General features: G+C 38.8%; 1 protein-coding gene across 2 annotated transcripts in view; it reads left to right on the forward strand.

Moving 5' to 3' along the window:
* Vps8 (VPS8 subunit of CORVET complex) overlaps window positions 1-23,097 on the forward strand; it is a 228,588-nt gene that overhangs the window by 122,796 nt on the left and 82,695 nt on the right. For both annotated transcript variants that reach the window (XM_070029739.1, XM_070029740.1), the window contains 2 exons: window positions 5,146-5,235; window positions 9,805-9,851. In XM_070029739.1, the coding sequence (XP_069885840.1) occupies window positions 5,146-5,235; window positions 9,805-9,851 (137 nt within the window). The remainder of the gene's footprint in view (window positions 1-5,145; window positions 5,236-9,804; window positions 9,852-23,097) is intronic.

The raw sequence follows: 23,097 nt of genomic DNA on the forward strand, positions 1-23,097 counted from the left end.
CACACACACACACACACACACACACACACACACACACACACACACACACACACTAATAAGGCAAACCTTCTTGGCTCTGATTGAGAATAAAATATATCTGGTGTCCCAGACTCTTCCTATGTGTCCTTTCTTGAGCACAAACCCTGACCTCTCCACTCCTACAAATACAAATATACCCATCACTCCCTTTCCTACTGTATGTAATTACTGTATCCTCCCTAAATTTGTTTTTGTTTTGCCTATTTCTGAACTTTACTTAAATGAAATTACTTTCTGTATTTTTATATGTGCATCCAGACCCCAGCCACCTACATTTCTTTAGAACAGTAGTTCTAGGTCTAGGTTCAGCCAAGAACCTGATAGAAATGCAGTTTCAGTCTCATTTTAGACCTTCCAGATCAGAAACAGGAGGTGGGTCCCAGGAATGTGTGTTCTCACAGCTCTGCAAGCCATGCTGATGCTTGATAACTGACAATCTCTGCTCTCAGGTATATAATTTCTAATTAATGGCATTGTATGAAGGCAGCATTTATGAGAGAACTCCTTTTGACTACATCCTTGCTAAATTTGAAGACTTTGCTAAACCTGGAAAACTGGTAATAGTATCTCATTATGTTTTAAATTTATATTTCTTAATTATTAATAAGATTCATGGGCTTTTCATATGTTCATGGCCATTTAGATTTCCTCTTTTATGATATGCCTGTCAACCTCTTTTACATTTTAAATTTTTTAATGAATTAATTTATTTTGTTGGTTGTGGAGCTTGAACTCAGGGCCTGGGTGCTGACCCTGAGCATTTTTGCTCAAGGCTAACACTCTACCACTTTGAGCCAAACACCACTTCCAGTTTTCTGGTGGTTAATTGGAGATGAGTCTCACAGACTTTGCTGCACAGGCTAGCTTTGAACTGTGATCCTCAGATCTCAGCCTCCTGAGTAGCTAGGATTAAAGGACTAGCCCATTTAAATTTGTTTTTATTATCTTTAGTTGCACAAAGGGGTTTTAATTCAACATGTTGACTTATGAATGCAACACATTTTGAACAATGTCAATTGTTCTTCCCTTTTAGCCATTTTTTATTAATATCCTTCATTCCTTCTGATCTGTAGGATTTCTGTGTTTTGTGTATGTCAGTCTTTTCATCAAAGATATGTATGCAAATAACTTCTACTCGGTAGCTTTTTCCTCCAAACTTTTTATCGTTCTTACTTTAGAAAAGTAACTTTTAAAAGTTATCAAAATATGTTTCCCCTCCATACTTAAGAAAATATCCTTTATCATCATCTAAATCGTTTCTTGTGTTTTAAACCTTTATTGTTGGGGCTGGGAATCAAGCCCAGGGCCTCAAAGGTGCTAAGCTAATACTTTACCTCTGAGCTATAGTCCCAGCCTTTGGTCTTTGTTTTATAACCCATAAATGTGAGAACCATCTAAAAGCATTTTTGAATATGATCTAAAACCATGGTTAAGTTTTTAGATACATATATGCACTATTTGCAGTTGTTATTTAAAGGCTGTTTTTCCACCTTGCACGATAGTCCTCCCATGGTCAGAAATGTATCAAGGCTCTCTGTGCTATTTTTCTGGGTTCCCCCCCCCTTTTTTTTTTTTAAGATTTGAAACCCGGACTCAGGCTTGGTACCTGCTGCTTTCATTCATTGGCTAGAGCTCTACAAACTGAGCTATGCCTGAGCCTTCCCTTTTATTGGCCTGTTCGTCTATCTCTGTATCAAGACTACACTGTCTTTAATATTGTTGCTATGTAATATGTTTTGACATCTTTTAACAGAGTTATGGCTTTTTTGTATACTTTATATCTTACTAATATACTTTAGAATCAGCTTATGAACTACCAAAAATAAAACAAAACAAATTTTTTTTACATGTGTATCCAGTTCTGGGGCTTAGACTCAGGGCTAGCACTCTACCATTTGTGCCACAGGTCCATTTCTGGTTTTTTGGTAGTTTAGTGGAGATAAGAATCTTAGTGGGTGCAAGTGGCTCATCCCTGTAATCCTAGCTACTCAAAAGGTTGAGATCTGATTGTTGTGATTTGAAGCCAGCCAAGGCAGGAGAGTCTGTGAGACTCTTTATCTCCAATAAATTACTCAGAAAAAGGTGGAAGTGGCGCTGTGGCTCATGTAGTAGAGTGCTAGCCTTGAGCAAAAGAAGCCCAGAGTCAATGCCCAGGCCCAGAGTTCAAACACCAGGACTAGCTTGAGCCTTACATACCTGGGCTGGCTTTGAACCATGACCCTCATATCTCAGCCTCCTGATTAACTAGGATTACAAGCATAAGCCACTGGCACCTGACAGAATCTTAATTTTGATTTTGATAGGCATTGTGTCAAATCTTTACACCATTTTAAAGATAGTAAGCTTTTAAAATGGAGTATTCCAGGTTATGACTGTATGTTATAATCATTTATTCAGTATCATTCTGTAAAGTTGTGTGGGGCTTTTTTTGTAGTTTTTCCATTTTATGGTAGATTTGTTGTCACAACTTTACATTATTTAATGTTACTGTTAATGTGTGTAAGTCTTGTAACTTGAACTGAGAACCTAAATACTGTCCCTGAGTTTTTTAGCTCAAGTCTAGTGCCCTACTATTTGAGCCACAGCTCCACTTCTGCACTTCTGGCGTGTGCACGCTCGCACGCCAGAGTGTGTGTGTGTGTGTGTGTGTGTGTGTGTGTGTGTGTGTGTGTGTGTGTGTGTGTGTGTGTGTGTGTGTGTGTGTGTGTGTGTGTGTGTGTGTGTGTGTGTGTGTGTGTTTAATTGGAGATAAGTGTCTCTGGACTCTTTCCTCTCTGGGTTAGCTTTGAACTGTGATCCCCAGATCTCCACCTCCTGAGTAGGTAGGATTACAGGTGTGAGCCACCAGTGCCTGGCATGTTGATGTTATTAAATTTTTTTTTCCAACTGATGTTTACTGTTAAGGATTTTTATGGAAATTGTCTTCTGTTTTGTATGTTAAGAGGATTCCTCATGAATGAATTTTTAATTTTTTCACTGTTCTCTATTGCTTTTTTATTGTAAATTCTTTTTTTTGGTGGGGGGGGTCTGGTCGTGGGGCCTGGGTGCTGTCCCTCAGCTCTTCAGCTCAAGGCTAGCGCTCTACCACTTGAGCCACAGCACCACTTCCGGCTTTTTTCTTTTTGCTTATGTGGTGCTGAGGAATCGAACCCAGGGCCTCAGGCATGCAAGGCAAGTGCTCTACCACTGAGCCACCTTCCCAGCCCTTTATGGTAAATTCTATTGCTATACAACCAACTTTGAGTTCTGCAGATATAAGCAGCTTGATCCTAATATACTGTTTTTATGTATTATTGGATTTCATTTTTAAGACTATTTGTATCAATATTAATGGTCCAGATCAATATGCGGTTTTCCTCTCCTAGAGATTTATCCTGTTTTCAGTTTTCAGAATGTTGCTTGCCTATTTTCTACAAGTGGTTGGCTGATGTTGCAAATATTCATTCCTTAGTTGTTTATTATGACTTACCAGTGAGTTTATGGACTGATTTTCCACTACTCATTCAGTAGCTTTTCTCTTCTACCCTCCTTTCTTTTGTCCCTCCCTCTTTCCCTTTTTTCTTCATTCTTTCCCTTTCTCTTCATTCCTTCTTTCCTTCTTTTTTTTTTTTGGAAACAGAATTTTGCTATGTTGCCTAAGTTGACCTTAAACTCTTGGACTTGTGCAGTTCTACTTCCTCCAAATAACTGTGACTACAGACACCTACCACCATACCCAGCAAGTGTGTGTGTGTGTGTGTGTGTGTGTGTGTGTGTGTGTGTGTGTGTGTGTGTGTGTGGACTTGTGCAGTTCTACTTCCTCCAAATAACTGACTACAGACACCTACCACCATACCTAGCGTGCGTGTGTGTGTGTGTGTGTGTGTGTGTGGTGTGTGTGTGTGTGTGTGTGTGTGTGTGTGTGTGTGTGTGTGTGTGTGTGTGTGTGTGTGTGTGTGTGTGTGTGTGTGTGTGTGTGTGTGTGTGTGTTTCCCTGGAGATCAAACCCAGGGATTTTTGCATGTTAGGCAAGTGCTCTGCACAGACCCACATCACTAATCCATCAGTGCCTTTAATGGTTGAAAAATACATATATTCATTATTTTTGTTTCTTCTTAAGTTAATTTATTATGCTCTAAAGAACTTACATGTTTCTAAATTTTTAAACTTAGAATAAATTAATTTCTAGCAATTTCTTTTTAATGTCTGCAGATTAGTAGTGATATTCCCTATTTTTATTTGTGAAATAGACTACTCACACCCTTTCTCTTTTGATATGTATTAAAGTATTATAGATCTACAAATGCTACCCAACACAACAATTATTTTAACATATCATGAAACTTTGCAATAACTTGTATGAGCTTTACTAGCTAACATACTGTGCTGTTGTTAATACATTTAGTCTTTGCATTTAGCCAAGTATCTGAGCTATGTTGGTCAGTGTTCGCACAAAGAAGGTATAATGGAAAAGGTCAAAGGCAATGTGACAGTGTCCAATGTAATAGTTTCAAGGAGAAAACTGAAGCTAGTAGTGTCAAGGAGAGTTTGAAAAAACATATGGAAATCTTAGACTTGACAGAAGCAGACTTAGTAATAGCAATTAATGAGCAATGGTTTATGTTTGAGTCTCCTTTATGACTTAGGATCTTACATTGATTTCCTCAGACATTTCCAGTTCTGTAGGCACCAGAAAAAAAGTTCTATAATAATTAGCTAGAGAAATGACAGCTATATTCTTCCTTTTTCTTTCTTTCTTTCTTTTTTTTTTTTTTAGTTCAGGGGTGAAATGCATCACAGGGAATTTGAAAAGCCTTTGTCCCTTCTATTTTTATGGTTTAATCATATGGTTTAATCATGGCCAGAATCCAGAGTTTTCTAGTCTTTTCATTTTCTAAGAATTCTGAATTGCTTTTTAAAATCTAATTCTGATTTTTATTATGTGGCATATTCTTAATTTTGTTCATTTGCAACATGTTTCTTAAATTGAGGTGCCACTTGTCCAGGTCTCCTAGAATGCCTGGTGTACGCTTGTGACACTACTGAGCTAGGTAGTCACGCCTTACACCCATGGATACCCCATCTAAATGCACGTTACAAATGGCTTTGTCTTTCTCTTAACTTCAGGAACTTGTGGCTCTGAAGCCCTGTAAGGCTGCAGATTTGGTTGCGACCCACTTTTCTGCACAGATTGAAACAGTCATTCAAAAACTTCAGGTAAATATTGTTGTCATATATTGGGGGAGAAAAATATCCAGTGGAAAAACAATTACTGAATCTTCAACTAAGAACTTTTTGTAGTAGTAATTTATTAAGTTGATAGTAGCTACTTAATAGTAATGTCTACATTATATACAAGCATGTGTGTGTATGTGTGTATATATTATTTAGGAATAGTATTGTTAAGAGCTCTGAGTCTTAAAATGAGGGAGTTCATCTTTGATATAACAAATATTAATATCCCACCTCCAAAACTATAACCTGTGCTTATTCTAGGAATCATAATTCACACATGATCCTCTTTTCCCTCTATATGCCACAGAACCCATAGCTGGATTTTCTTGGCACTCATCATGTTCCTGTGTTGCTTACTTAGAACTTTGTTATCTTCATGCTGACTTTATATGCGTGTATGCATGCATGTGCATGTGTGTATATGTGTGTGTATAAAATCTTACCTAGAATATAGTTACATATTGAATATTGAGAAGCTTGGTAGAAGTATCTCTAATAGGTCTAATATTTTTCTTATCATTTTGTCAGTTGCTATGGCAATGGAACCAAAAATGGTCACAAGATAGACGTGGGGAATAAGACAAAGATGGGGACAGAAGACACAAACAACCCAGTGTCTTGAAATAGCAAAAATAGTATAAAACATGGAAAACAGAATAGTGAGTTGGAAGGTTTGAGAGACAAAGATAGAGAATTAATTCATTTAAGTACTCATTGTAACACTCCTTTGTACCATAGTGTACTAGATCCTGAAAACACAGATGAGAATATAAGCTGAGCACAGTGCCACATTACTGTAATCCTAGCTATGCAAAAAGTAGAGATGAAAGGATCATGTTCATGGACAGCCCAGGCAAAAAAGTTAACAAGACTCTTATTTCCAAAAACAAAATGGGTGTGGTGGTTCACACTCCTGCAATTTCAGCTACACAAGAGAAGGCAGAAGGAAGATCATGGATGAAGGGCAGCCCTGAGTAATAGGGAGACACTATCTGAAAAATAGCTGAAGCAACAATAGCCAGTTAGTAAGTGCTTTCTTAGCTGGTGTAAGGGCCCTGAATTCAAACTCTGTACGTGTGATTAAGTAAACAACAAATAAATAACAGAAATATTAACTTTTCCATTATTTTTTTCTATGGAACAGAGGAGCATTTATATAACTATAGTACAATGTTTTAAGAGACACCCTATAGAGAAAAAGTGCTCTAGGAACAAGAAAGGAATGATAGACTGAGAAAGTCTGACAAATATTCTTAAAGCTGCCTGAACTGAATCTTTGAATGATTGATTCCTTTTTCCAAATGGAATTGGAAAAGGCTTTTTAGATAACAGACATTGGGTATGTAAAGACATAAAAGGCAGGAAATAGCACCTATATTCACATTCTCTGATTCAAGTCAAGTGTTTGAAACAAGATGTATTAGGGACAGGGGTGGAAGTAGAGTTAGAGTGAGCTAAAAGAGGTGTTTTGGGAGGGATGGGCTTTTTAAAAACATAGCCTGGACCCTAATATTATATGTAGTACTAAGACATTTAAACTTCTCTGTTATACTTACTCAAGTCTTGACATTTGACCCACCTTATAGAAAATTAACTCTGGATAGCAAAATGGACAGTAGACAGGCAAGAAAGGCAACTGGAGCACAGAGATAACTTACAGGCAAAATATCTGGGCAAAAGATGTAAGGATCAAGACCAAGTGGCAGAAGTAGAGATAATTCCTGATATATTTGTATAGAATCAGAAATTAGTTGAATATGCTGGGAAAGTTGTAAAAATGACTCCTAGGTACTAGGCTTGGCCAGCAATTGGTCTGCTAACTCAAGTAAAAAGACTCACCCATTAATTCAGTAAATATGCTGTGGTACCCAAGGATAACACTGTGGTACCAAGGTTAACACTGGAAAACATAAATGAAGCCAGGCACCAGTGGCTCACACCTATATATAATCCTAGCTACTCAGGAGACTGAGATCTGAGGATCATGGTTCAAAGCCAGCCCTGGCAGGAAAATCCATGAAACTCTTAATCTCCAATAAACCACTCAGAAAACCAGCAGTGGTACTGTGGCTTCAAGTGGTAGAGTGCTAACCTTAAGCTGAAGAGCTGAGGGACAGCGCTCAGGCCCAGAATTCAAGCCCCACAACAGACAAAAGAAAAAGAAAACATAAATGAAAATCTCTGCACTGAAGGAGGGAAACAGGACCCAAAAAGAGGTACAGAATAGTTTGACTGGCATGATGTCAGCTCTGCCCAGGATATAGAGGAAATGTGTAAAAGGACTTCAGATCTAGGCTGGTGAGAGGTAACAGGATGCTCCTGTTCATGCCAGTTCCAACACTGGAGCTTCTGTTCCCTTTAAATGTCAGCATTTCTGGTAATATCACTGTTGTGGTGCTTCTGGTGTTATTGTTCTTTAAAATGTTAAATTAATAATTACAGAACTTTTTCTCCTATAGCTAGAAGAATGCTAAAAGAGTGGTCCAGTATGCATTAGGCCGGCGTAATGATTGACTGTCTTGCATTTACACAGTCTCCTAATGGCCAGGGAAAGCCACAAGACAGTCTTTCAAGGGAAACAACAAGCTCAGCTGTGTGTTTTAGAATGCGTCTGGGTAAAGACTAGAACCAGCAACATGGTATTTATTTAGTATAACTGGATAAACCAGGGAGAGACGTTCCCTGCTGTGCAAGTGAAGGTGGGAGAGGCCTTCCAGGGTACTCTGTGTATCCCACGCATGGTTACTAACCAAAGTCCCTGTGTGCTACAGCAACAGATCTCTTCCATTTTCATTCCTCCTCAGAGAAGTTTTGTATCTTTTAACCAACTCCTCCTCAGCAAATCCCCAACCTCCATCTTCAGGGTCCTTCTGCTTCTCTGGGTTTAACTGTTTTAGACTTCCACACAGAGGAGAGATCATGTGGTATTAGTTTGTCTATACCTGGCTCATTTCACTAACCATAATGTTCTCCAAGTTCATCCACGTGGATGAAGCAGACTTTTTTTCCCTTTGTTAACTCTGAGTTTAATTCCTTAATAAAGGTATTTTTAAATGGCAAAAAAAAAGAGTGGTCCAGTAAATGAATACATCATTCATCTATCAGACAAATCAATAAATATTAAAGTGTAGTAGAAAAGAAAAGGGTGACTACTTACGGTCTGTTTCATCTTAGTTCTGTAGTACTAGGATTTGAACTGTCTTCATACTTGTTTACACAAGTGTTCTGCCACTTGGGCCACAGCACCACTTCTGGCATTTTGGTGGTTAAATGAAGATAAGAGTCTCAAGGACTTTTCTGCCTGGGCTGGCTTTGAATTGCAATCCTCAGATCTGAGCTCCTAAGTAGCTAGAACAATGCCATGAGACACCAGTGTTTCTCTAGACAGCCCTTCTTTACCACTGAGCTATTTATACCTCCAGCCCTGATTTTTGCTCAGTGTTTCTTGAGATAGCGTCTCCTTTCCGGAACAGGCATGTGCCTAGGCACAGACCACTATGTTAGGCTTCCTTGGAGCTAGGATAACAGGCACACACCATTGCATCCAGATCTTGGTTAAGAAGGGTTACAGGCTGGCCTGTAACCATAATCCAAACGATCTCAGTCTTCCAAGTAGTTAGTATTACAGGCATGAGCGATCAGTTCCTTAACATTTTAAATAATATTTTACTGCAGAGTTTGTTGATTGTATGAGATTCCCATACAGATCTTATAAAGTCCTTTAACATTTTATAGTAAAGTGCCTGTGAATAAAAGTTTTGAGTGTGTGTGTGTGTGTGTGTGTGTGTGTGTGTGTGTGTGTGTGTGTGTGTGTGTGTGTGTGTGTGTGTGTGTGTGTGTGTGTGTGTGTGTGTGTGTGTGTGTGCTAATTATTTTTGCTTGGGTTTCTCAAAACCTTAGAAACAGGAGAGGTTTTGTTTTTTTTTTTAATCTTCACTTCTACCCTATGCAGAAAGCAAGAAGATACAAATCTTTCCCCCTGACATAAAGAGACTAAATACTGAGGTTAGCTCATGAGTGTGTAACATAGAACCTAGATTCTCTTTTATGTACTGACTGCTGACACATTTCAGTGTGATTGCCATTTCTTCTGCAGTTGACTGTGTTGCAAAGTTACTGAGCTTGCTCTGGTGATGGTTTTCCATTTGGGCCTGAAACCCCCACCCCACCTGATTAACTGTCTCACAATGTAGGCCCTTGTCACCAGGAGGGGGATGGGACAGTTTGAAACCCATCAGTGCCGCCAGAACTCGCTGTCATCAGAGCAGTTTGAAGCACCTGTCTCTCAGGTCCTCACTCTGTCTCCTTCAGGGCCTTTTTTGAGATAACAAGGTGTGTTCCTCTGCACTTACAAGCAAATAAGACAGTGATTAGGACTATTGAGAGGGCATAAAGGATGCCAGGTGCTTCTTCAGCACTCCCTAGAATGCTAAATTTCCTCATGGAAACAGATATACTGGTGTTTTTTAAAGGGACTGTCTAGAGTAGTTCTTTACTGTGGCATAATTTGTTTCAAAATTTAATTGTATTTTTTATTGTTTTCCTATTTAGAACCAAGTTTTACTTTTCAAATTTTTGAGGAGTCTTCTTGACCCAAGGTATGTTAATAAATTGTATTTTTTTCTAATAGGTAAGAAATGCGAAGACCTAAATTAAGATCAAGATACTGGTCAAGATATTATTAACTTTTAATAGTAAGGGGAATAATTATTGCATAGATAAAACTATTCATGATCTGAAAATAGGTATCCTTAGGTAACCATTTTTCCATTTGAATAGGAGCAGATTCAATGTTTGCTCATCATGTAAGTGAAATAATGAAGTCATGTCATAGGATGAGTTTCAAGAAGGATTTGATGACAATGTAGCTTTCCCTTTTATGCTAGCTTCATGCCTTCCTATACCTAATTCCATGTGTAAGTGGAAAATTATACCTTTTTACTTTTTTTTAAATTGATGGTACTGGTACTATGGCTTGAACACAAGGTCTTGTATTCTTTCTCAGCTTGCTTGTTCATGACTAGTACTCTACCACTTGAGCCATACCTCCAGTTTAGCATTTTGCTGATTAATTAAAGATAGAATCTTAGAGATTTTTCTGCCCAGGAAAGCCTCTGACCTTGAGCTAGGATCCTCTGATCTTAGCCTCCTGAGAAACTAGAGTTACAGGCAAAAGCCACTGGCAATCAACTTAGCTCTACTTTTACATAGTTCTCGGCCAACCTCTTAACTGACTACTTAAAAAAAACCCTCACTAGCACATTTAATTTTGACTAAGTTGTTAGTGGCATGAGAAGGAAAAATTAAATATGAGTTTTGCAAGTGCTGCTGTAAACTTATTTTAAAAAAAAAGGAGTTGATAAAATTTGTAATGATTGTATAGGCAAAGCAGCTTTGCATATGAGATCTTTGTTTTACTATGGCTAAGAGGAATGTATTGGGGATTGAGGATAATGACATAAACACCCTCTAAGTTTGTAATCTTGACAAGAAGTTGCATGAATATCACCAAGGATGCTTTTAAAAATACAGATACCTGAGCCCAACTCCACAGAATAATTGGAGCTGGGAGAATTTAATGAATACCTAGAGTAGAGCACGAACATACTTTATCTGAAGTTAATATTTCTGGGTTAGATATGTTTTCATATCAGATATTCTAGCCTTAAGTTGTAATATTCAGTACTTAATATTAAAATAGTTATTTCCCTGCTTTAGCAATTCCAGTATCAATTTTATTTATTCAGTTGTTCTGTTCTACTTTATTTATTTATTTATTTATTATTTATTTATTTTTGTGGGTCATGGGCCTGAACTCTGGGCCTAGGTGCTGTCCCTCAGCTCTTCAGCTCAAGGTTAGTACTCTACCACTTGAGCCACAGTACCACTTCCGGCTTTTTTTGCTTATGTGGTGCTAAGGTATCAAACCCAAGGCCTCATGTATGCAAGGCAAGCACTCTTCCACTGAGCCACCTTCCCAGCCCCTCTATTCTACTTTTAAATATCAAAATACTAGTGATTCTGCTGATATGGTAATTTTTGAAGCTCAATAGTTTATATCTTGAACCATTCTTTTCTCAAGGATAATTTATTTTAACCAAGTTCTTTCCCCCAATCATCCTGTCGAGAGATTCAAGCTAGAAGGTCAGAGGAGCTCATCTTTGAGCTTAGTACATTCTCAAGTAAAGAAGTGTTAACAGTGATGGTGACTAAACATTATTCCCTCTATCTAGTATGAGGGATTGAATGAACCCAGGGCCTCAGGTTTGCTAGACAAGTGCTCTACACTTGAGCCAAGTTCCAGCCCTGTTGTTTTTAAAACGGTTTTTAAGATAGGGTCTCAAACTTACACAGAGCTGGCCTCAAATTCTGTTGTCCTCCTTCTGCCTCACAAGTGACTAGAATTATCGGCATACACCATGCCAGCTCATATATTACCAGTTTCCTTTCTTCCATTTCATTTCAACTCACTACTGTTACTAGGGCATGCACCCAGTCTGGTCACTGCCCCTTAGCATTCTTAGTCAAAGCTAGCCTTCTACCACTTCTACTTCCCACTGATTGGTGGTTAATTGGAGATTGCAGTTTTATGGACTTTCCTGCCTGGGGTGGCTTTGAACTGTAAACCTCAGATCACAGGTGCCTAATTAGCTAGGATTATAGGCATGAGCCACTAGTACCCAGCTATATTTTCATTTTTAAATGGTAAAAAAGACACATGCCAGGTGCTGGATGCTCATGCCAGTAATCCTAGCTACTCAGGAGGCTGAGATCTGAGGATCATATTAACCACCAAAAAACCAGAAGCGGCGCTGTAGCTTAAAGTGGTAGAGAACTAACATTGGCCTGAAGAGCTCAGGGACAGCACCCAAGCCCAGAGTTCAAGCCCCACAACCAACAACAACAAAAAAGACACATAATTTCTCTCATATGTGGAAGTTAGGTCTAATATACAAATATTTTTGTAAACATATACTTGGTCCTATACGTATATATGCACATGTATCAACTAAAGTATAGTAAATCCAAGGGAGTATTCCAATGATTTAACTCCTTTGAACAACTAACTTATCATAAAAGAAAAGGAATACCAGAAAACTGGATGAGGTAGTAGGGGGTAGGAGGGAGTCAAAGAGAGGAGGTAGATTAATGAACAGAAAAGGATGGAAAAGGCAGTTATAATATTCATTGTATATATGTGACAATGGAAACAGGTAACTTGAGAGGATGAGTGTGGTTGGGAGAGATGGGGGAAAATGATGAAAGGCTGTATTACAAACTGACATGTTGAATTGAAACCCCTTTGTACAGCTATTTAAAGATTAAAAATAATAATAAGCAGCAAAAAAGACCATACTAGATAATGTTAGTATCAGTATAGTCATTTGCTATGGTATCACAATCACTATTTAAGCTTCATACTAATAAAAATGGCAAATCATAGGAGAATGGAGTATTAGAAAGGCTTGCTCAGTTATTACCTATTCCTAGATTTGCCAGATGCTAGTAACTAAGCTCTTTTAAAAGTACAGTGACAGCTGTGGATGTAGCTCAGTAGTGCTTTCCTATCACACTCCTTAACAGTGGGGACAGGAGAGGGAAGGAGGGGAGAAGAATACAATGAAAGCTGTTTTGTTTGCTAGTAAACCACAAATCATTTTACCTTTACTTGAGAAACAGGCATGTTTTATATCCCCAAACTGATCCTAGCCCAGGTTAATTTCTTTTTTTTTTTTTTTTTTTTTTGCCAGTCATGGGGCCTGAACTCTGGGCCTGGGCGCTGTCCCTCAGCTCTTCAGCTCAAGGCTAGCACTCTACCACTGGAGCCACAGCGCCACTTCCAGCTTTTTCTGTTTATGTGGTGCTGAGGAATCGAACCCAGGGCCTCATGCTTGCAAGGCATGCACTCTACCGCTGAGCTAACTTCCCAGCCCTAGCCCAGGTTAATTTCTAACTTGGAACATCTGTTCCTTTCCTGCAATGTCAGTTCACCCACAAGGACCTGTTTGACCTACCACAGAGAGAAGCAGTGCACCTTCCCCACAGAAAGCCCCTGCTTCCCTCCTACCAAAAGCAGCATGACCTGGATGACCTTGCTATGTCAGCAGCCAAATCTCTGGTTTTACTTTTGCTTAGCAGAAACTAAAGCCTTGAATTAACTGTATGGATGTTTTAGCTCCACTTTTAAAGCAACATGCTTTTATGTTGGCCCATTCACCTCCACATTTTTTATGTTGGCCCATTCACCTCCACATTTTCAAGGACCTCGTTTATGCTCTACTTTGAGAGTCTCAATTCTCAAATGCATCATATTTCATCCTCTTACTTTATGTCCTATAGAGGAGTCAAGCACAATTTAGATTAGACTTTAAGTTTATTTTTGAGTTTAGTGTTTGGCATTTCAGTCACTTTTATAGGAAGAGTATTTTTATTTATTTTATTATTATTGGCATTTCAATCGTTTTTATAGGAAGAGTATTTTGATTTATTTTATTATTATTGAGTAGTTGTAAAAAGGGGTTACAATTCCATAAATCAAATGCTTCTTGGTTAACGTCACTCCTTCCTTTGTTTTTTTTTTTACATAATGTACATTGAATACAATAACTAGATAAAGAGTATTTTTTAATGATAGTATCTTCTTAGCCCAACTTGCAAAATCCTTTTAAATCTGTAATGGAAATATGTAATGCTAGTAATATATTGAATTCTGGATTAAGAGGAGAAATGATGTTAAGAACCTGAGGGCAGAGGGAATTTCAGCGCTTTCTTTTTTTTTTGTTGTTTGGTTTTTGTTTTTGTGGGTTTTTTTGGGTCCGGTCGTGGGGCCTGAACTCTGGGCCTGGGTGCTGACCCTCAGCTCTTCAGCTCAAGGCTGGCGTTCTACCACTTGAGCCACAGCACCACTTCCGGCTTTTTTTTTTCTGCTTATGTGGTGCTGAGGAATCAAACCCAGGGCCTCATGCATGCAAGGCAAGTGCTCTACCACTGAGCCACCTTCCCAGCCCTTCAGCGCTTTCTTTTAAGATAAAGTTTTTCCCCTTCTTTTTGGGGTACAGTGTGTACATACTTCTTCAAGCTCTCCATTACTAAGCACACGCAGATATATAGTGTTTTCCTCAGTTTTTCTGTTACACATTTCTCTCTCTTCTCTTTCTCTGACTTCTCTCTCCTCTCTCTTTCCTCTTCCATCTCTCTCTCTGCTCTCTCTCCTTTCTCTTCTCTGTATCTCTCTCCTCTGTCTCTCCTCTCTTGTCCGGGGGTTTGAACTCAAGGTCTCATGCTTGCTACTCATACTGCATGTATAATTGATTAAACACTTACATTAAGTTGTTTTTAGGAAGGGAGTTTTTAATTTTGTTAGTAGAGTTTTAAAAAGGAATAAATCATCTACTTGAATTCTTATGTATATTTCTCTCTTGCTCAGTTTAAGTTAATTTTGTTATATAATAATTTCACCAGTAGATTTAATTGACCTACAAAGGTATTGGTGGCATCTGTACATGGAAAGATTAGATAGGTTTGGGGGTAGATGGAGTTAATCCTCCAGAAACAAATTACTTGCCTGAATTGAGGCCAAGAGCTTGGGAAAGAAAGGATTTGCATCTCTTGGTGTTTCTCCTTTAAGAAGCTGCTACACAGAGCTCCTCTACCCCGTTTTCTACCCCTGTCCTCTTCCCCTCCCTCCCTGTGTGCTTCTACTGGCCACCAGTTTTCACAGGGGTTCTGATGAATTCACATCCAGATGCAGGCCCTTTGTGTACCGTGCATGTTGAAGGACAATACAAAAGGACAATGATGAGTTTTGTGAGGCCATGAGCTATAAGGGGGAGAAAATGTGCAAGTGTGTGTATGTTAAAAATATTTTCCTTAGTTTCATTTTCCTAGTCCTGTGGATTTGGTCTTTGTTAACAATGTCCTGGAGACCTCTGAAATATATGACTTTCCTTGTAAGAAAATAACACAGAAAATTGAACACTGCTAAGAAAATGAATAACTTTGCCAAGAAGCAAAATATAGATTATGGAAATGGTTCCACATGGGGCTGTAGTTGAATCTGTCAGTATTTCTATGGGTATTTTCAAAGGGATATTTTAAGATATTGATACTCAGTGTTGAAATAGCACATTTCCAAATTAGAAAATTAGGACATAATAAATATTCATGAACTTTAACATATAAAAATACATTCCTCTATGGTAAGTACAGCTAGTGGCCAAGGTGGTTTTGGCATGGTAAGGCTTGCTTCTCAATAGCACATCTTTATAGTTAGTATCTTGCTGGCAGCCCAGATTCATTTCATCCTTTTAAATTTTAACATCATCTCCTAGTCTGTTGTCTGTCTCTGTGCATACATATGCATCTCCTGCATGTATTCAATTCTTTATCCCTTTATTCAATAATTATTTATAGTGAAATTGCTATATATGCTGTTTCCTGCCAAGATATGTTCCTTCTTTATTTTCTCTCTTACAAAATGGCTCTGTCGACATTTCTTTCCCTTTCTTTTATCCTATTTCTTTCATTTAGCAATTTCTGAGTAGCTACAAACTACTAAGCCTGGTAACTGGCAAGGGAGAGAACCAGGTAAGTTAGATAGGTCCTTGCCTTCTAGAACTTAGTAGAACTTACATTCTACTGGGGGAAACACACCAGTAAGCAGGCTGTTTGGGCATAAATGTCCCAAATTAAATCCTGAGAGTGATATTAGGCTTTTACTTTCTATACTCACAGCCACTCTACTTTCTCAGCCATGGTACACAGAACCAGGCAGTCAACATCTTACATAGCCAGGGGAGTCATATACATAGTCCCAGCCACTGGAGAGGTTGAGGCAGAATTACTTGAACTTAAAAATTCAAGACTAGCCTTGACAACCTAGTGAGATTCCATCTGAAAACAAACAAGTCTATAATGTTGATGTCTTCATCTTTCTTATCTCTTCAGTATGCAAGCCTATATCCAGACCTTCACTATACTGGTTCAGACATTTAGCATCTCCCTTCTGTTGTTGTTTTTTTTTAAACCTAGTTTCCCAACCAGTCTTGCTAATGTCTAATTAGCTAATTCTCAACAAACAAATAATGATAATGTTTGCCTCCTCATACTCAAAAGTTCTTTCAAGCTGGGCACCCGGTGGCTCACACCTGGCTACTCAGGAGGCTGAGATCTGAGGATCACAGTTCAAAGCCAGCCCGGGCAGGAAAGTCTATGAGACTCTTATCTCCAATAAACCACCAGAAAACCAGAAGTGGCACTGTGGCTCAAGTGGTAGAGCACTCGCCTTGAGCTGAAGAGCTGAGGGACAGCGCGCAGGCCCCGGAGTTCAAGCCCCACAACCAACAAAAAAAATAGAAATAAAAAATAAAAAAAATAATTCTTTCAGTTTCCATTAATGAAAGTGAAGTCCACACTTGTCTTAATCTGATCCAGGCCTGCCTGGCTACTTCCCTGTCTTTCCTCCTCCTATTTATCTTTTCAGAACCATTTGCTCAAAGGAACTACCACCTGTTGTATTCCTCCCTTTGTGAACCCGTGCCTCCTCTTCAGCCCCATTATTTTCTTGAGTACAACTTTTTTTATATGTAATTAAAAGCTATAAAGGAGTATGTGTGCTTTGATTTAGTGATTCTGTTTTGGAAAATGCATTTTAAGGAAATACTTTGAAATTAAAAATTAGTTAATAAATATCCTTATTAGCTTTCATAATAGAAAAAAAGCTATTTTCAAAAGAAGACAGGAGTCAGGCACTGTTGGCTCATGCCTATAATCCTAACTAACTACTCAGGAGGCTGAGTTCTGAAGAGCCCTGTTGAAAGCCAACCCAGGAAGGAAAGTCCTTGAGACTTTACCTCCAGTTAACCATCAGAGAGCTACAAGGAGAGCTGTGGTTCAAGTGGTAGAGTACTAGCCTGGAGCAAAAAAGCTCAGGGACAGTGCTCCGCTCTGAGTTCAAGACCCAGGACTGGCACCAAAAGAAAAAAAAAAAAAGGAAACAGGGAAGATGGCCAATAGCCAAACTTTATGTAAAGTATGTAAGCCTAATTTAGTACCAAATTGGCAAACTGCCAAAAATAATGTAAAAATACTACTAACTAGCCAGCTGTTAGTGGCTCATATCTGTAATACTAAGGAGACTAAGATCTAAGGAACATAGTTTGAAGCTAGCCCAGGAAGGAAAGTCCTAAAATTGTTATTTCCAGTTAGCCACCAAAAAGCAAAAGTAGCTGTATGAATCAAATGGTAAAGCACCAGCCTTGAGCAAAAAAGCTCAGGGACAGCATCCAGGTTCTAGGTTCAAGCCCCAGGACCAGCATGCTCAAAAAAAAAAAAAAAAAACCAGATTTGAATAGTTTAATGTTCACTATGTTCTTTGAAAAAGTTTCTATTCTGCTTTTCACATTTCTTATACAATGAATACTAGCATATGAGTGCTACAAATTTCAAAACTTTGCTTTATTTTTATTTAAAGAATTACTTTATCCAAATACTTACATGTCTATTGCAGTGAAATGGACACATTTTCAGGTACTTTGTGGCATTTACAATTCTTTCTTCTCAGATAGATAGATAGATAGATAGATAGATAGATAGATAGATGGATAGATGGATGGATAGATAGATAGATAGATAGATAGATAGATAGATAGATAGATAGATAGATAGGTAGAGATCTACATAGATATATCCAGATAGAGCTATACATATATATCCTATATAGGTATATATATGATATGTATATGTTTCTGTTTTCTGTTGTTTACCCTTTTCATTGTTTCTTTTTGTTTTCTGCCTTGTGATTTTAACTGAGCATTTTATATAAATCAGGTCTTTTTTACACTTCATATCAATTATACACTTTTCTTGTCAGTTGTGGGGCTTGAACTCAGGGCCTGAGCTCTTTTGCTCAAGGCTGACACTCTGCCACTTTGAGCCACAGCACCACTTAGGTTTTCTGGTAGTTAATTGGAGATAAGAGTCTAACAGCCTTTCCTACCTGGGGTGGCTTTGAACCTTGATCCTCAGACCTTAGCCTTCTGAGTAGCTAGTATTACAGGCATGAGCCATCAGTGCCCAGCTTTCAATAATACTTTTTTTTAAGTGGGTTGCTATTTAGTTAGCCATATACATTTGCAACTAATGCAAGCCACTTACAAATTGCATGTAGCACTTTGTGGTAGTCTAAGTGCCTTCCTATAACATTTCCAATGCTTTATTACTGTCGTTCATTTTACTTATCCATAAACTGTAATTTTTACTGCTTTATTTTACTTATAAAGAGAGGATTTCATTGCATAAGCTGTAATTATTGAGTACATTATTGCTATAACTTTTGAATGCACAACGTTTTGATAGGCCAATTAAGAGTCATAAGATTTTATTTTATTCCTTCTCCAGTGTTCTTTCCTTTGTTCTGTCAGTTAAAGTTTCTGACATAAATCACTTTCCTTTTTCCTGAAGAACTGCTTTCAACAGTTCTAGGTGGGTGTGCCAGCAGTACCTTCCAACTTTCCTTTGCCTAAGAAAGAATTCTCCTTTAACTTTTGAGAAATAATTTTCCTAGATACAGGTATCTTAGTTGGTAGTTTTTCCTTTCAATGTTTTAAGTATTTGACTTCAGTCTTCTCTTTCGTGTGTGTGTGTGTGTGTGTGTGTGTGTGTGTGTGTGTGTGTGTGTGTGTGTGCATGTGCGTGCGTGCGTGTGCGCGCGCACACCTTTGTACTAATCCCTGAGCTTCTTTTGCTCAGGGCTAGCAGTCTGCCACAGCGCCACTTCTGGCTTTTTTCTGTTTACGTGGTACTGAGGAATTGAACCCAGGGTTTCATGCATGCAGTGCAAACACTCTACCACTAAGCCACATTCCCAGCCCCTCTGGTGTTTTTGGGGTTTTTTTTGTTTTTTGTTTTTTGTTTTTTAAGAAAGGTCTGGTGTAATTCTTACTCTTGCTCTTCTATAGATAAAATGTCTCCACCGTACCACCATTTTCTTTTTTTGGGGGGCGGGGAGGGGGGATCCAGTCGTGGGGCCTGAACTCTGGGCCTGGGCGCTGTCCCTCAGCGCTTCAGCTCAAGGCAAGCCCTCTACCACTGAGCCACCTTCCCAGCCCCCATACCACCATTTTCTACAAGATTTTCTACTTGTTCTTCTGAAGTTTTAATATTATATGTGTAGGTTTATTCTTTTTATTAATTATTCTTATTGGTATTCTGTGACCTTCTTGTATGTGTACTTTGTTGTCTACCATTAATATTGGATTCAAAGCCATTATAGAGGCAGGAAAGCCTGTGAGACTTCATCCAGTTAATTAGCAATAACCAAGTCCCCAAAGGTTCTTGTTTTTGTTTTTGTTTTTGTTTGGGTCCGGTCGTGGGGCCTGAACTCTGGGCCTGGTCACTGCCCCTCAGCTCTTCAGCTCAAGGCTAGCGCTCTACCACTTGAGCCGCAGCGCCACTTCCAGCTTTTTTCTTTTTGCTTATGTGGTGCTGAGGAGTCGAGCCCAGGGCCTCAGGCATGCAAGGCAAGCACTCTACCACTGAGTCACCTTCCCAGCCCCCCAAAGGTTCTTATATGAATTATAGGTATAAAATATGCCACTGGATTCCTTTTTGCCAGAGAACAGGTTTACCTCTAAGCAAGTTGCTTGTCAAATTATAGACATTATTGTGTTTATTGTGTTACAGTTTCATTGGGATTGATTTGGTTATTTTATGAATACCTGTGAATTTGGTATTGGGTCAATACCTAAGATTTTATAGCTATTGTCTTTGCTACCAATGACAATCTCATTTAAAGTCTTTTTCAGGCAGGTTGGCCCACTCACACATTTTTTGTTTAGTTGGCTCAGGATTACTGTGGTATTTCCAACATGGAATGTGTATGGGAAGCTGAAATTTTAACCTAAAGGCTTGTGAAACAACTTGGTTTGAATGAAAGCTGCAGAAAAAAAAAAAAAAAGGTTTTCTTTACTCATATGTTTCAAGTGATATAGTGAGTTCTCAGCCTAAAATGTACTGAGTAGTCATCAGTGGGCCTCCTCCATCCCACGACTGAGTAGATGGGACTGAACAGAGAAGCAAGGTGTGCAGGACTTAGTAAACTGATACAGTCCTAAGTTTTCATAATGAAAGATTATGAAGTCTTCTTTCTTAGAGAGGAAGAAAAGTCAAAGCCGGAAGAGGATGTATACCAGGCTCTTTACTCTAGCACAACACTTGTTTTCTTTATCAAATACGAGGAAGTCAGAACTTGAATTTTAGAAATGTTTTAGTGTAGTTTTTAAAGCTTTTATTCTTCCCTAGAAATGACCAATGTGCAGGTTATAATTTATGGCAGTTTCACAAACTGAGGAATGGTGAATGTAGTCTCAGCCTGAGTCTTGGGGTTTGTGAAGTTTTTGTTGTACACATGCATTCTGTTACAAATGACAAAGCATGTATATGCCTTGTGAAATTTTCCCTTCTACATGTTAAATCTTTATATCCTTATAGCCAATACTGGCATTAAAATAGAGATTCTCAGAAAAGTGGATACAGTTGAGGTTTAGAAGACATAATTCTGACAGCCATTAATGTTAGCATTGGTTATAGAGTACAGCAGTTAGCTAACAGAAGACTAACAGATGGATGTAACAAATTGTGTTTATGTTCAGGACTGATAAGCAACAGCCAGAAATGGATACAAATTCATTAATATCTCAGCCTATTCATTAAAATTTAGATTATGTTGATGTTCCCTGATCATTCCTTATCAGACACATTGTTTTCCTAATAAACCAGGGCATCAAAAGCTCTTCATTTGGGTGATTTTCTAGGTTTGATACATACTCACATCCTCAGTTCTTGTAAACAGTTTTGTCAATAAATGTTTTGGGAGGAATTAAGTACTGTGATTCATTGGGAGATACATCAAATCTTAATTTGCTCCATAGTCTTGCGTTTATAAGACATATTCACCGAAGTCTTATGTAGATAGAATACTAAAAACACCTACAGTTTGGCATAAACATCTTGACAGTACAGTGAGTCTGTTGGTTAACATTCCCGTGTGTGTGTGTGTGTGTGTGTGTGTGTGTGTGTGTGTGTGTGTGTGTGTGTGTGTGTGTGTGTGTGTGTGTGTGTGTGTGTGTGTGTGTGTGTGTGTGTGTGTGTGTGTGTGTGTGTGTGTGTGTGTGTGTGTGTGTGTGTGTGTGTGTGTGTGTGTACACTGATCTTGGGGATTGAACTCAGGGCCTGGGCACTGTTCATGAGCTTTTGTGCTCAAGGCTAGTGCTCTACCACTTTGAGCCACAGCCCCATTTCTGGCTTTTGGGTAGTTAATTGGAGATCAGAGTCTCACAGACTTTCCTGCCTGAGGTTGGCTTTGAACCACAATCCTCACCTCCTGAGTAGCTAGGATTGTAACCATTAGCCACCAATGCCAGGCTCTCATTATCTTTTATATGATAGTTCTTGTAAGAGACAACCTATCTCTTGAAGAGATAGGAAAAACCAATCATCAAAATATATCCACACATCAATAAAGTAGTTCTCCAGTAGACTTGACTTGGTGAGCCACAATTTAACTCAGCTTTGACACTGTATACTTGTCCTTGATGTGAGCTCTCACAAGTTCAAGGCTCACAGAACTCAGGACACCTTATGTAGGTATTTTGTTTATTATGAAGGTTATTTCAAAGGTTGCACAAAAGCAACCAAGAGGAAGAGATGCACAGGGCAAGAAATGTAGGAAGGGGTGAGGAGCTTTCACTATCCTCCAAGTACTTTCATGTATCTAGGAATCTGAAACCTCTCCAAACATTTTCTTATGGATTTTTATGGAGGCTTTATTATGTATCCATGACAATATATAGGCATCATTGATCAACTCTACTTTCTACCCCTTTCCTCTCCAGAGAGAGAGAAGGGATGTTGTACTGAAAATTCTAACCATGCAGTTGATTACACAGCTCATCTCCCCTGGAAACAAGATCTACCTCCAACCAGAGTCTGTCTGGAGCCCCAACCTACCAGTCATCGCATTAGCATATAAAAAGATACTTAGACCTTTAGAAATCTATGTGCCAGGAACTTAGGGTAGTATTTCTTTTGTGTGTGTATGTGAGTGTGTGTGGTCAGTCAGTTGTGGAGCTTGAACTCTGGGCCTGGGCTCTGTCCCTTAGCTCTTCAGCTCAAGGCTAGTGCTCTACCACTTGAGCCACAGCACCAATTCCTGTTTTTCTGGTGATTTATTGGAGATAAGAGTCTTACAGACTTCCTGCCTAGGCTGGCTTTGAACTTTGATCCCCAGATCTCAGCCTCCTGAGTATAGGCGTGAGCCACCAGCGCCCAGCAAAATATGTATTTCTTATATCACAAAATCACAGTTCTACGTAGAGAACTACTTCACATAGTATGGATTTACCAGGAATATCTTCTAATTTCTCCACCCAGAACTTTCTAACAGGATATATTCCAAGCCTCAGTACCCTATAGTCTATTTCCTCTGTTTGAAGGCAGGCCATGAACTATTTATAGTTTGTTCTATTCCACTCATTGTTCATTTGCTGGTTTTTATTCATCGTGGGCCAGGACCATGCCAATGCTGGGAACACTGTGAGGACTGCAACCTGCTCATTTCTCTAGTGGGATTAATAAGTGTAGTGAGGACACAAACAAACAGTGTTTTAGTGACATGGTAAGAGCTAAGGTGGTGACATACATGGAGATTAGCCAGTTATTTAACAAAACTTAGTGTTTGAATTTTGAAAGGCAGTTACAAGATACCGAATAAAATTTAAAATTTGCTCTTTGGATTTTGCAACCAGTCTGAGGAGAACTTGGATTAGCCCACCAGCAAGTATTGAA

This window comes from Dipodomys merriami, unplaced genomic scaffold (genome assembly GCF_024711535.1).
Source record: "Dipodomys merriami isolate MVZ:Mamm:240054 unplaced genomic scaffold, mDipMer1.0.p SCAF_2, whole genome shotgun sequence".
Lineage (NCBI taxonomy): Eukaryota > Metazoa > Chordata > Mammalia > Rodentia > Heteromyidae > Dipodomys > Dipodomys merriami.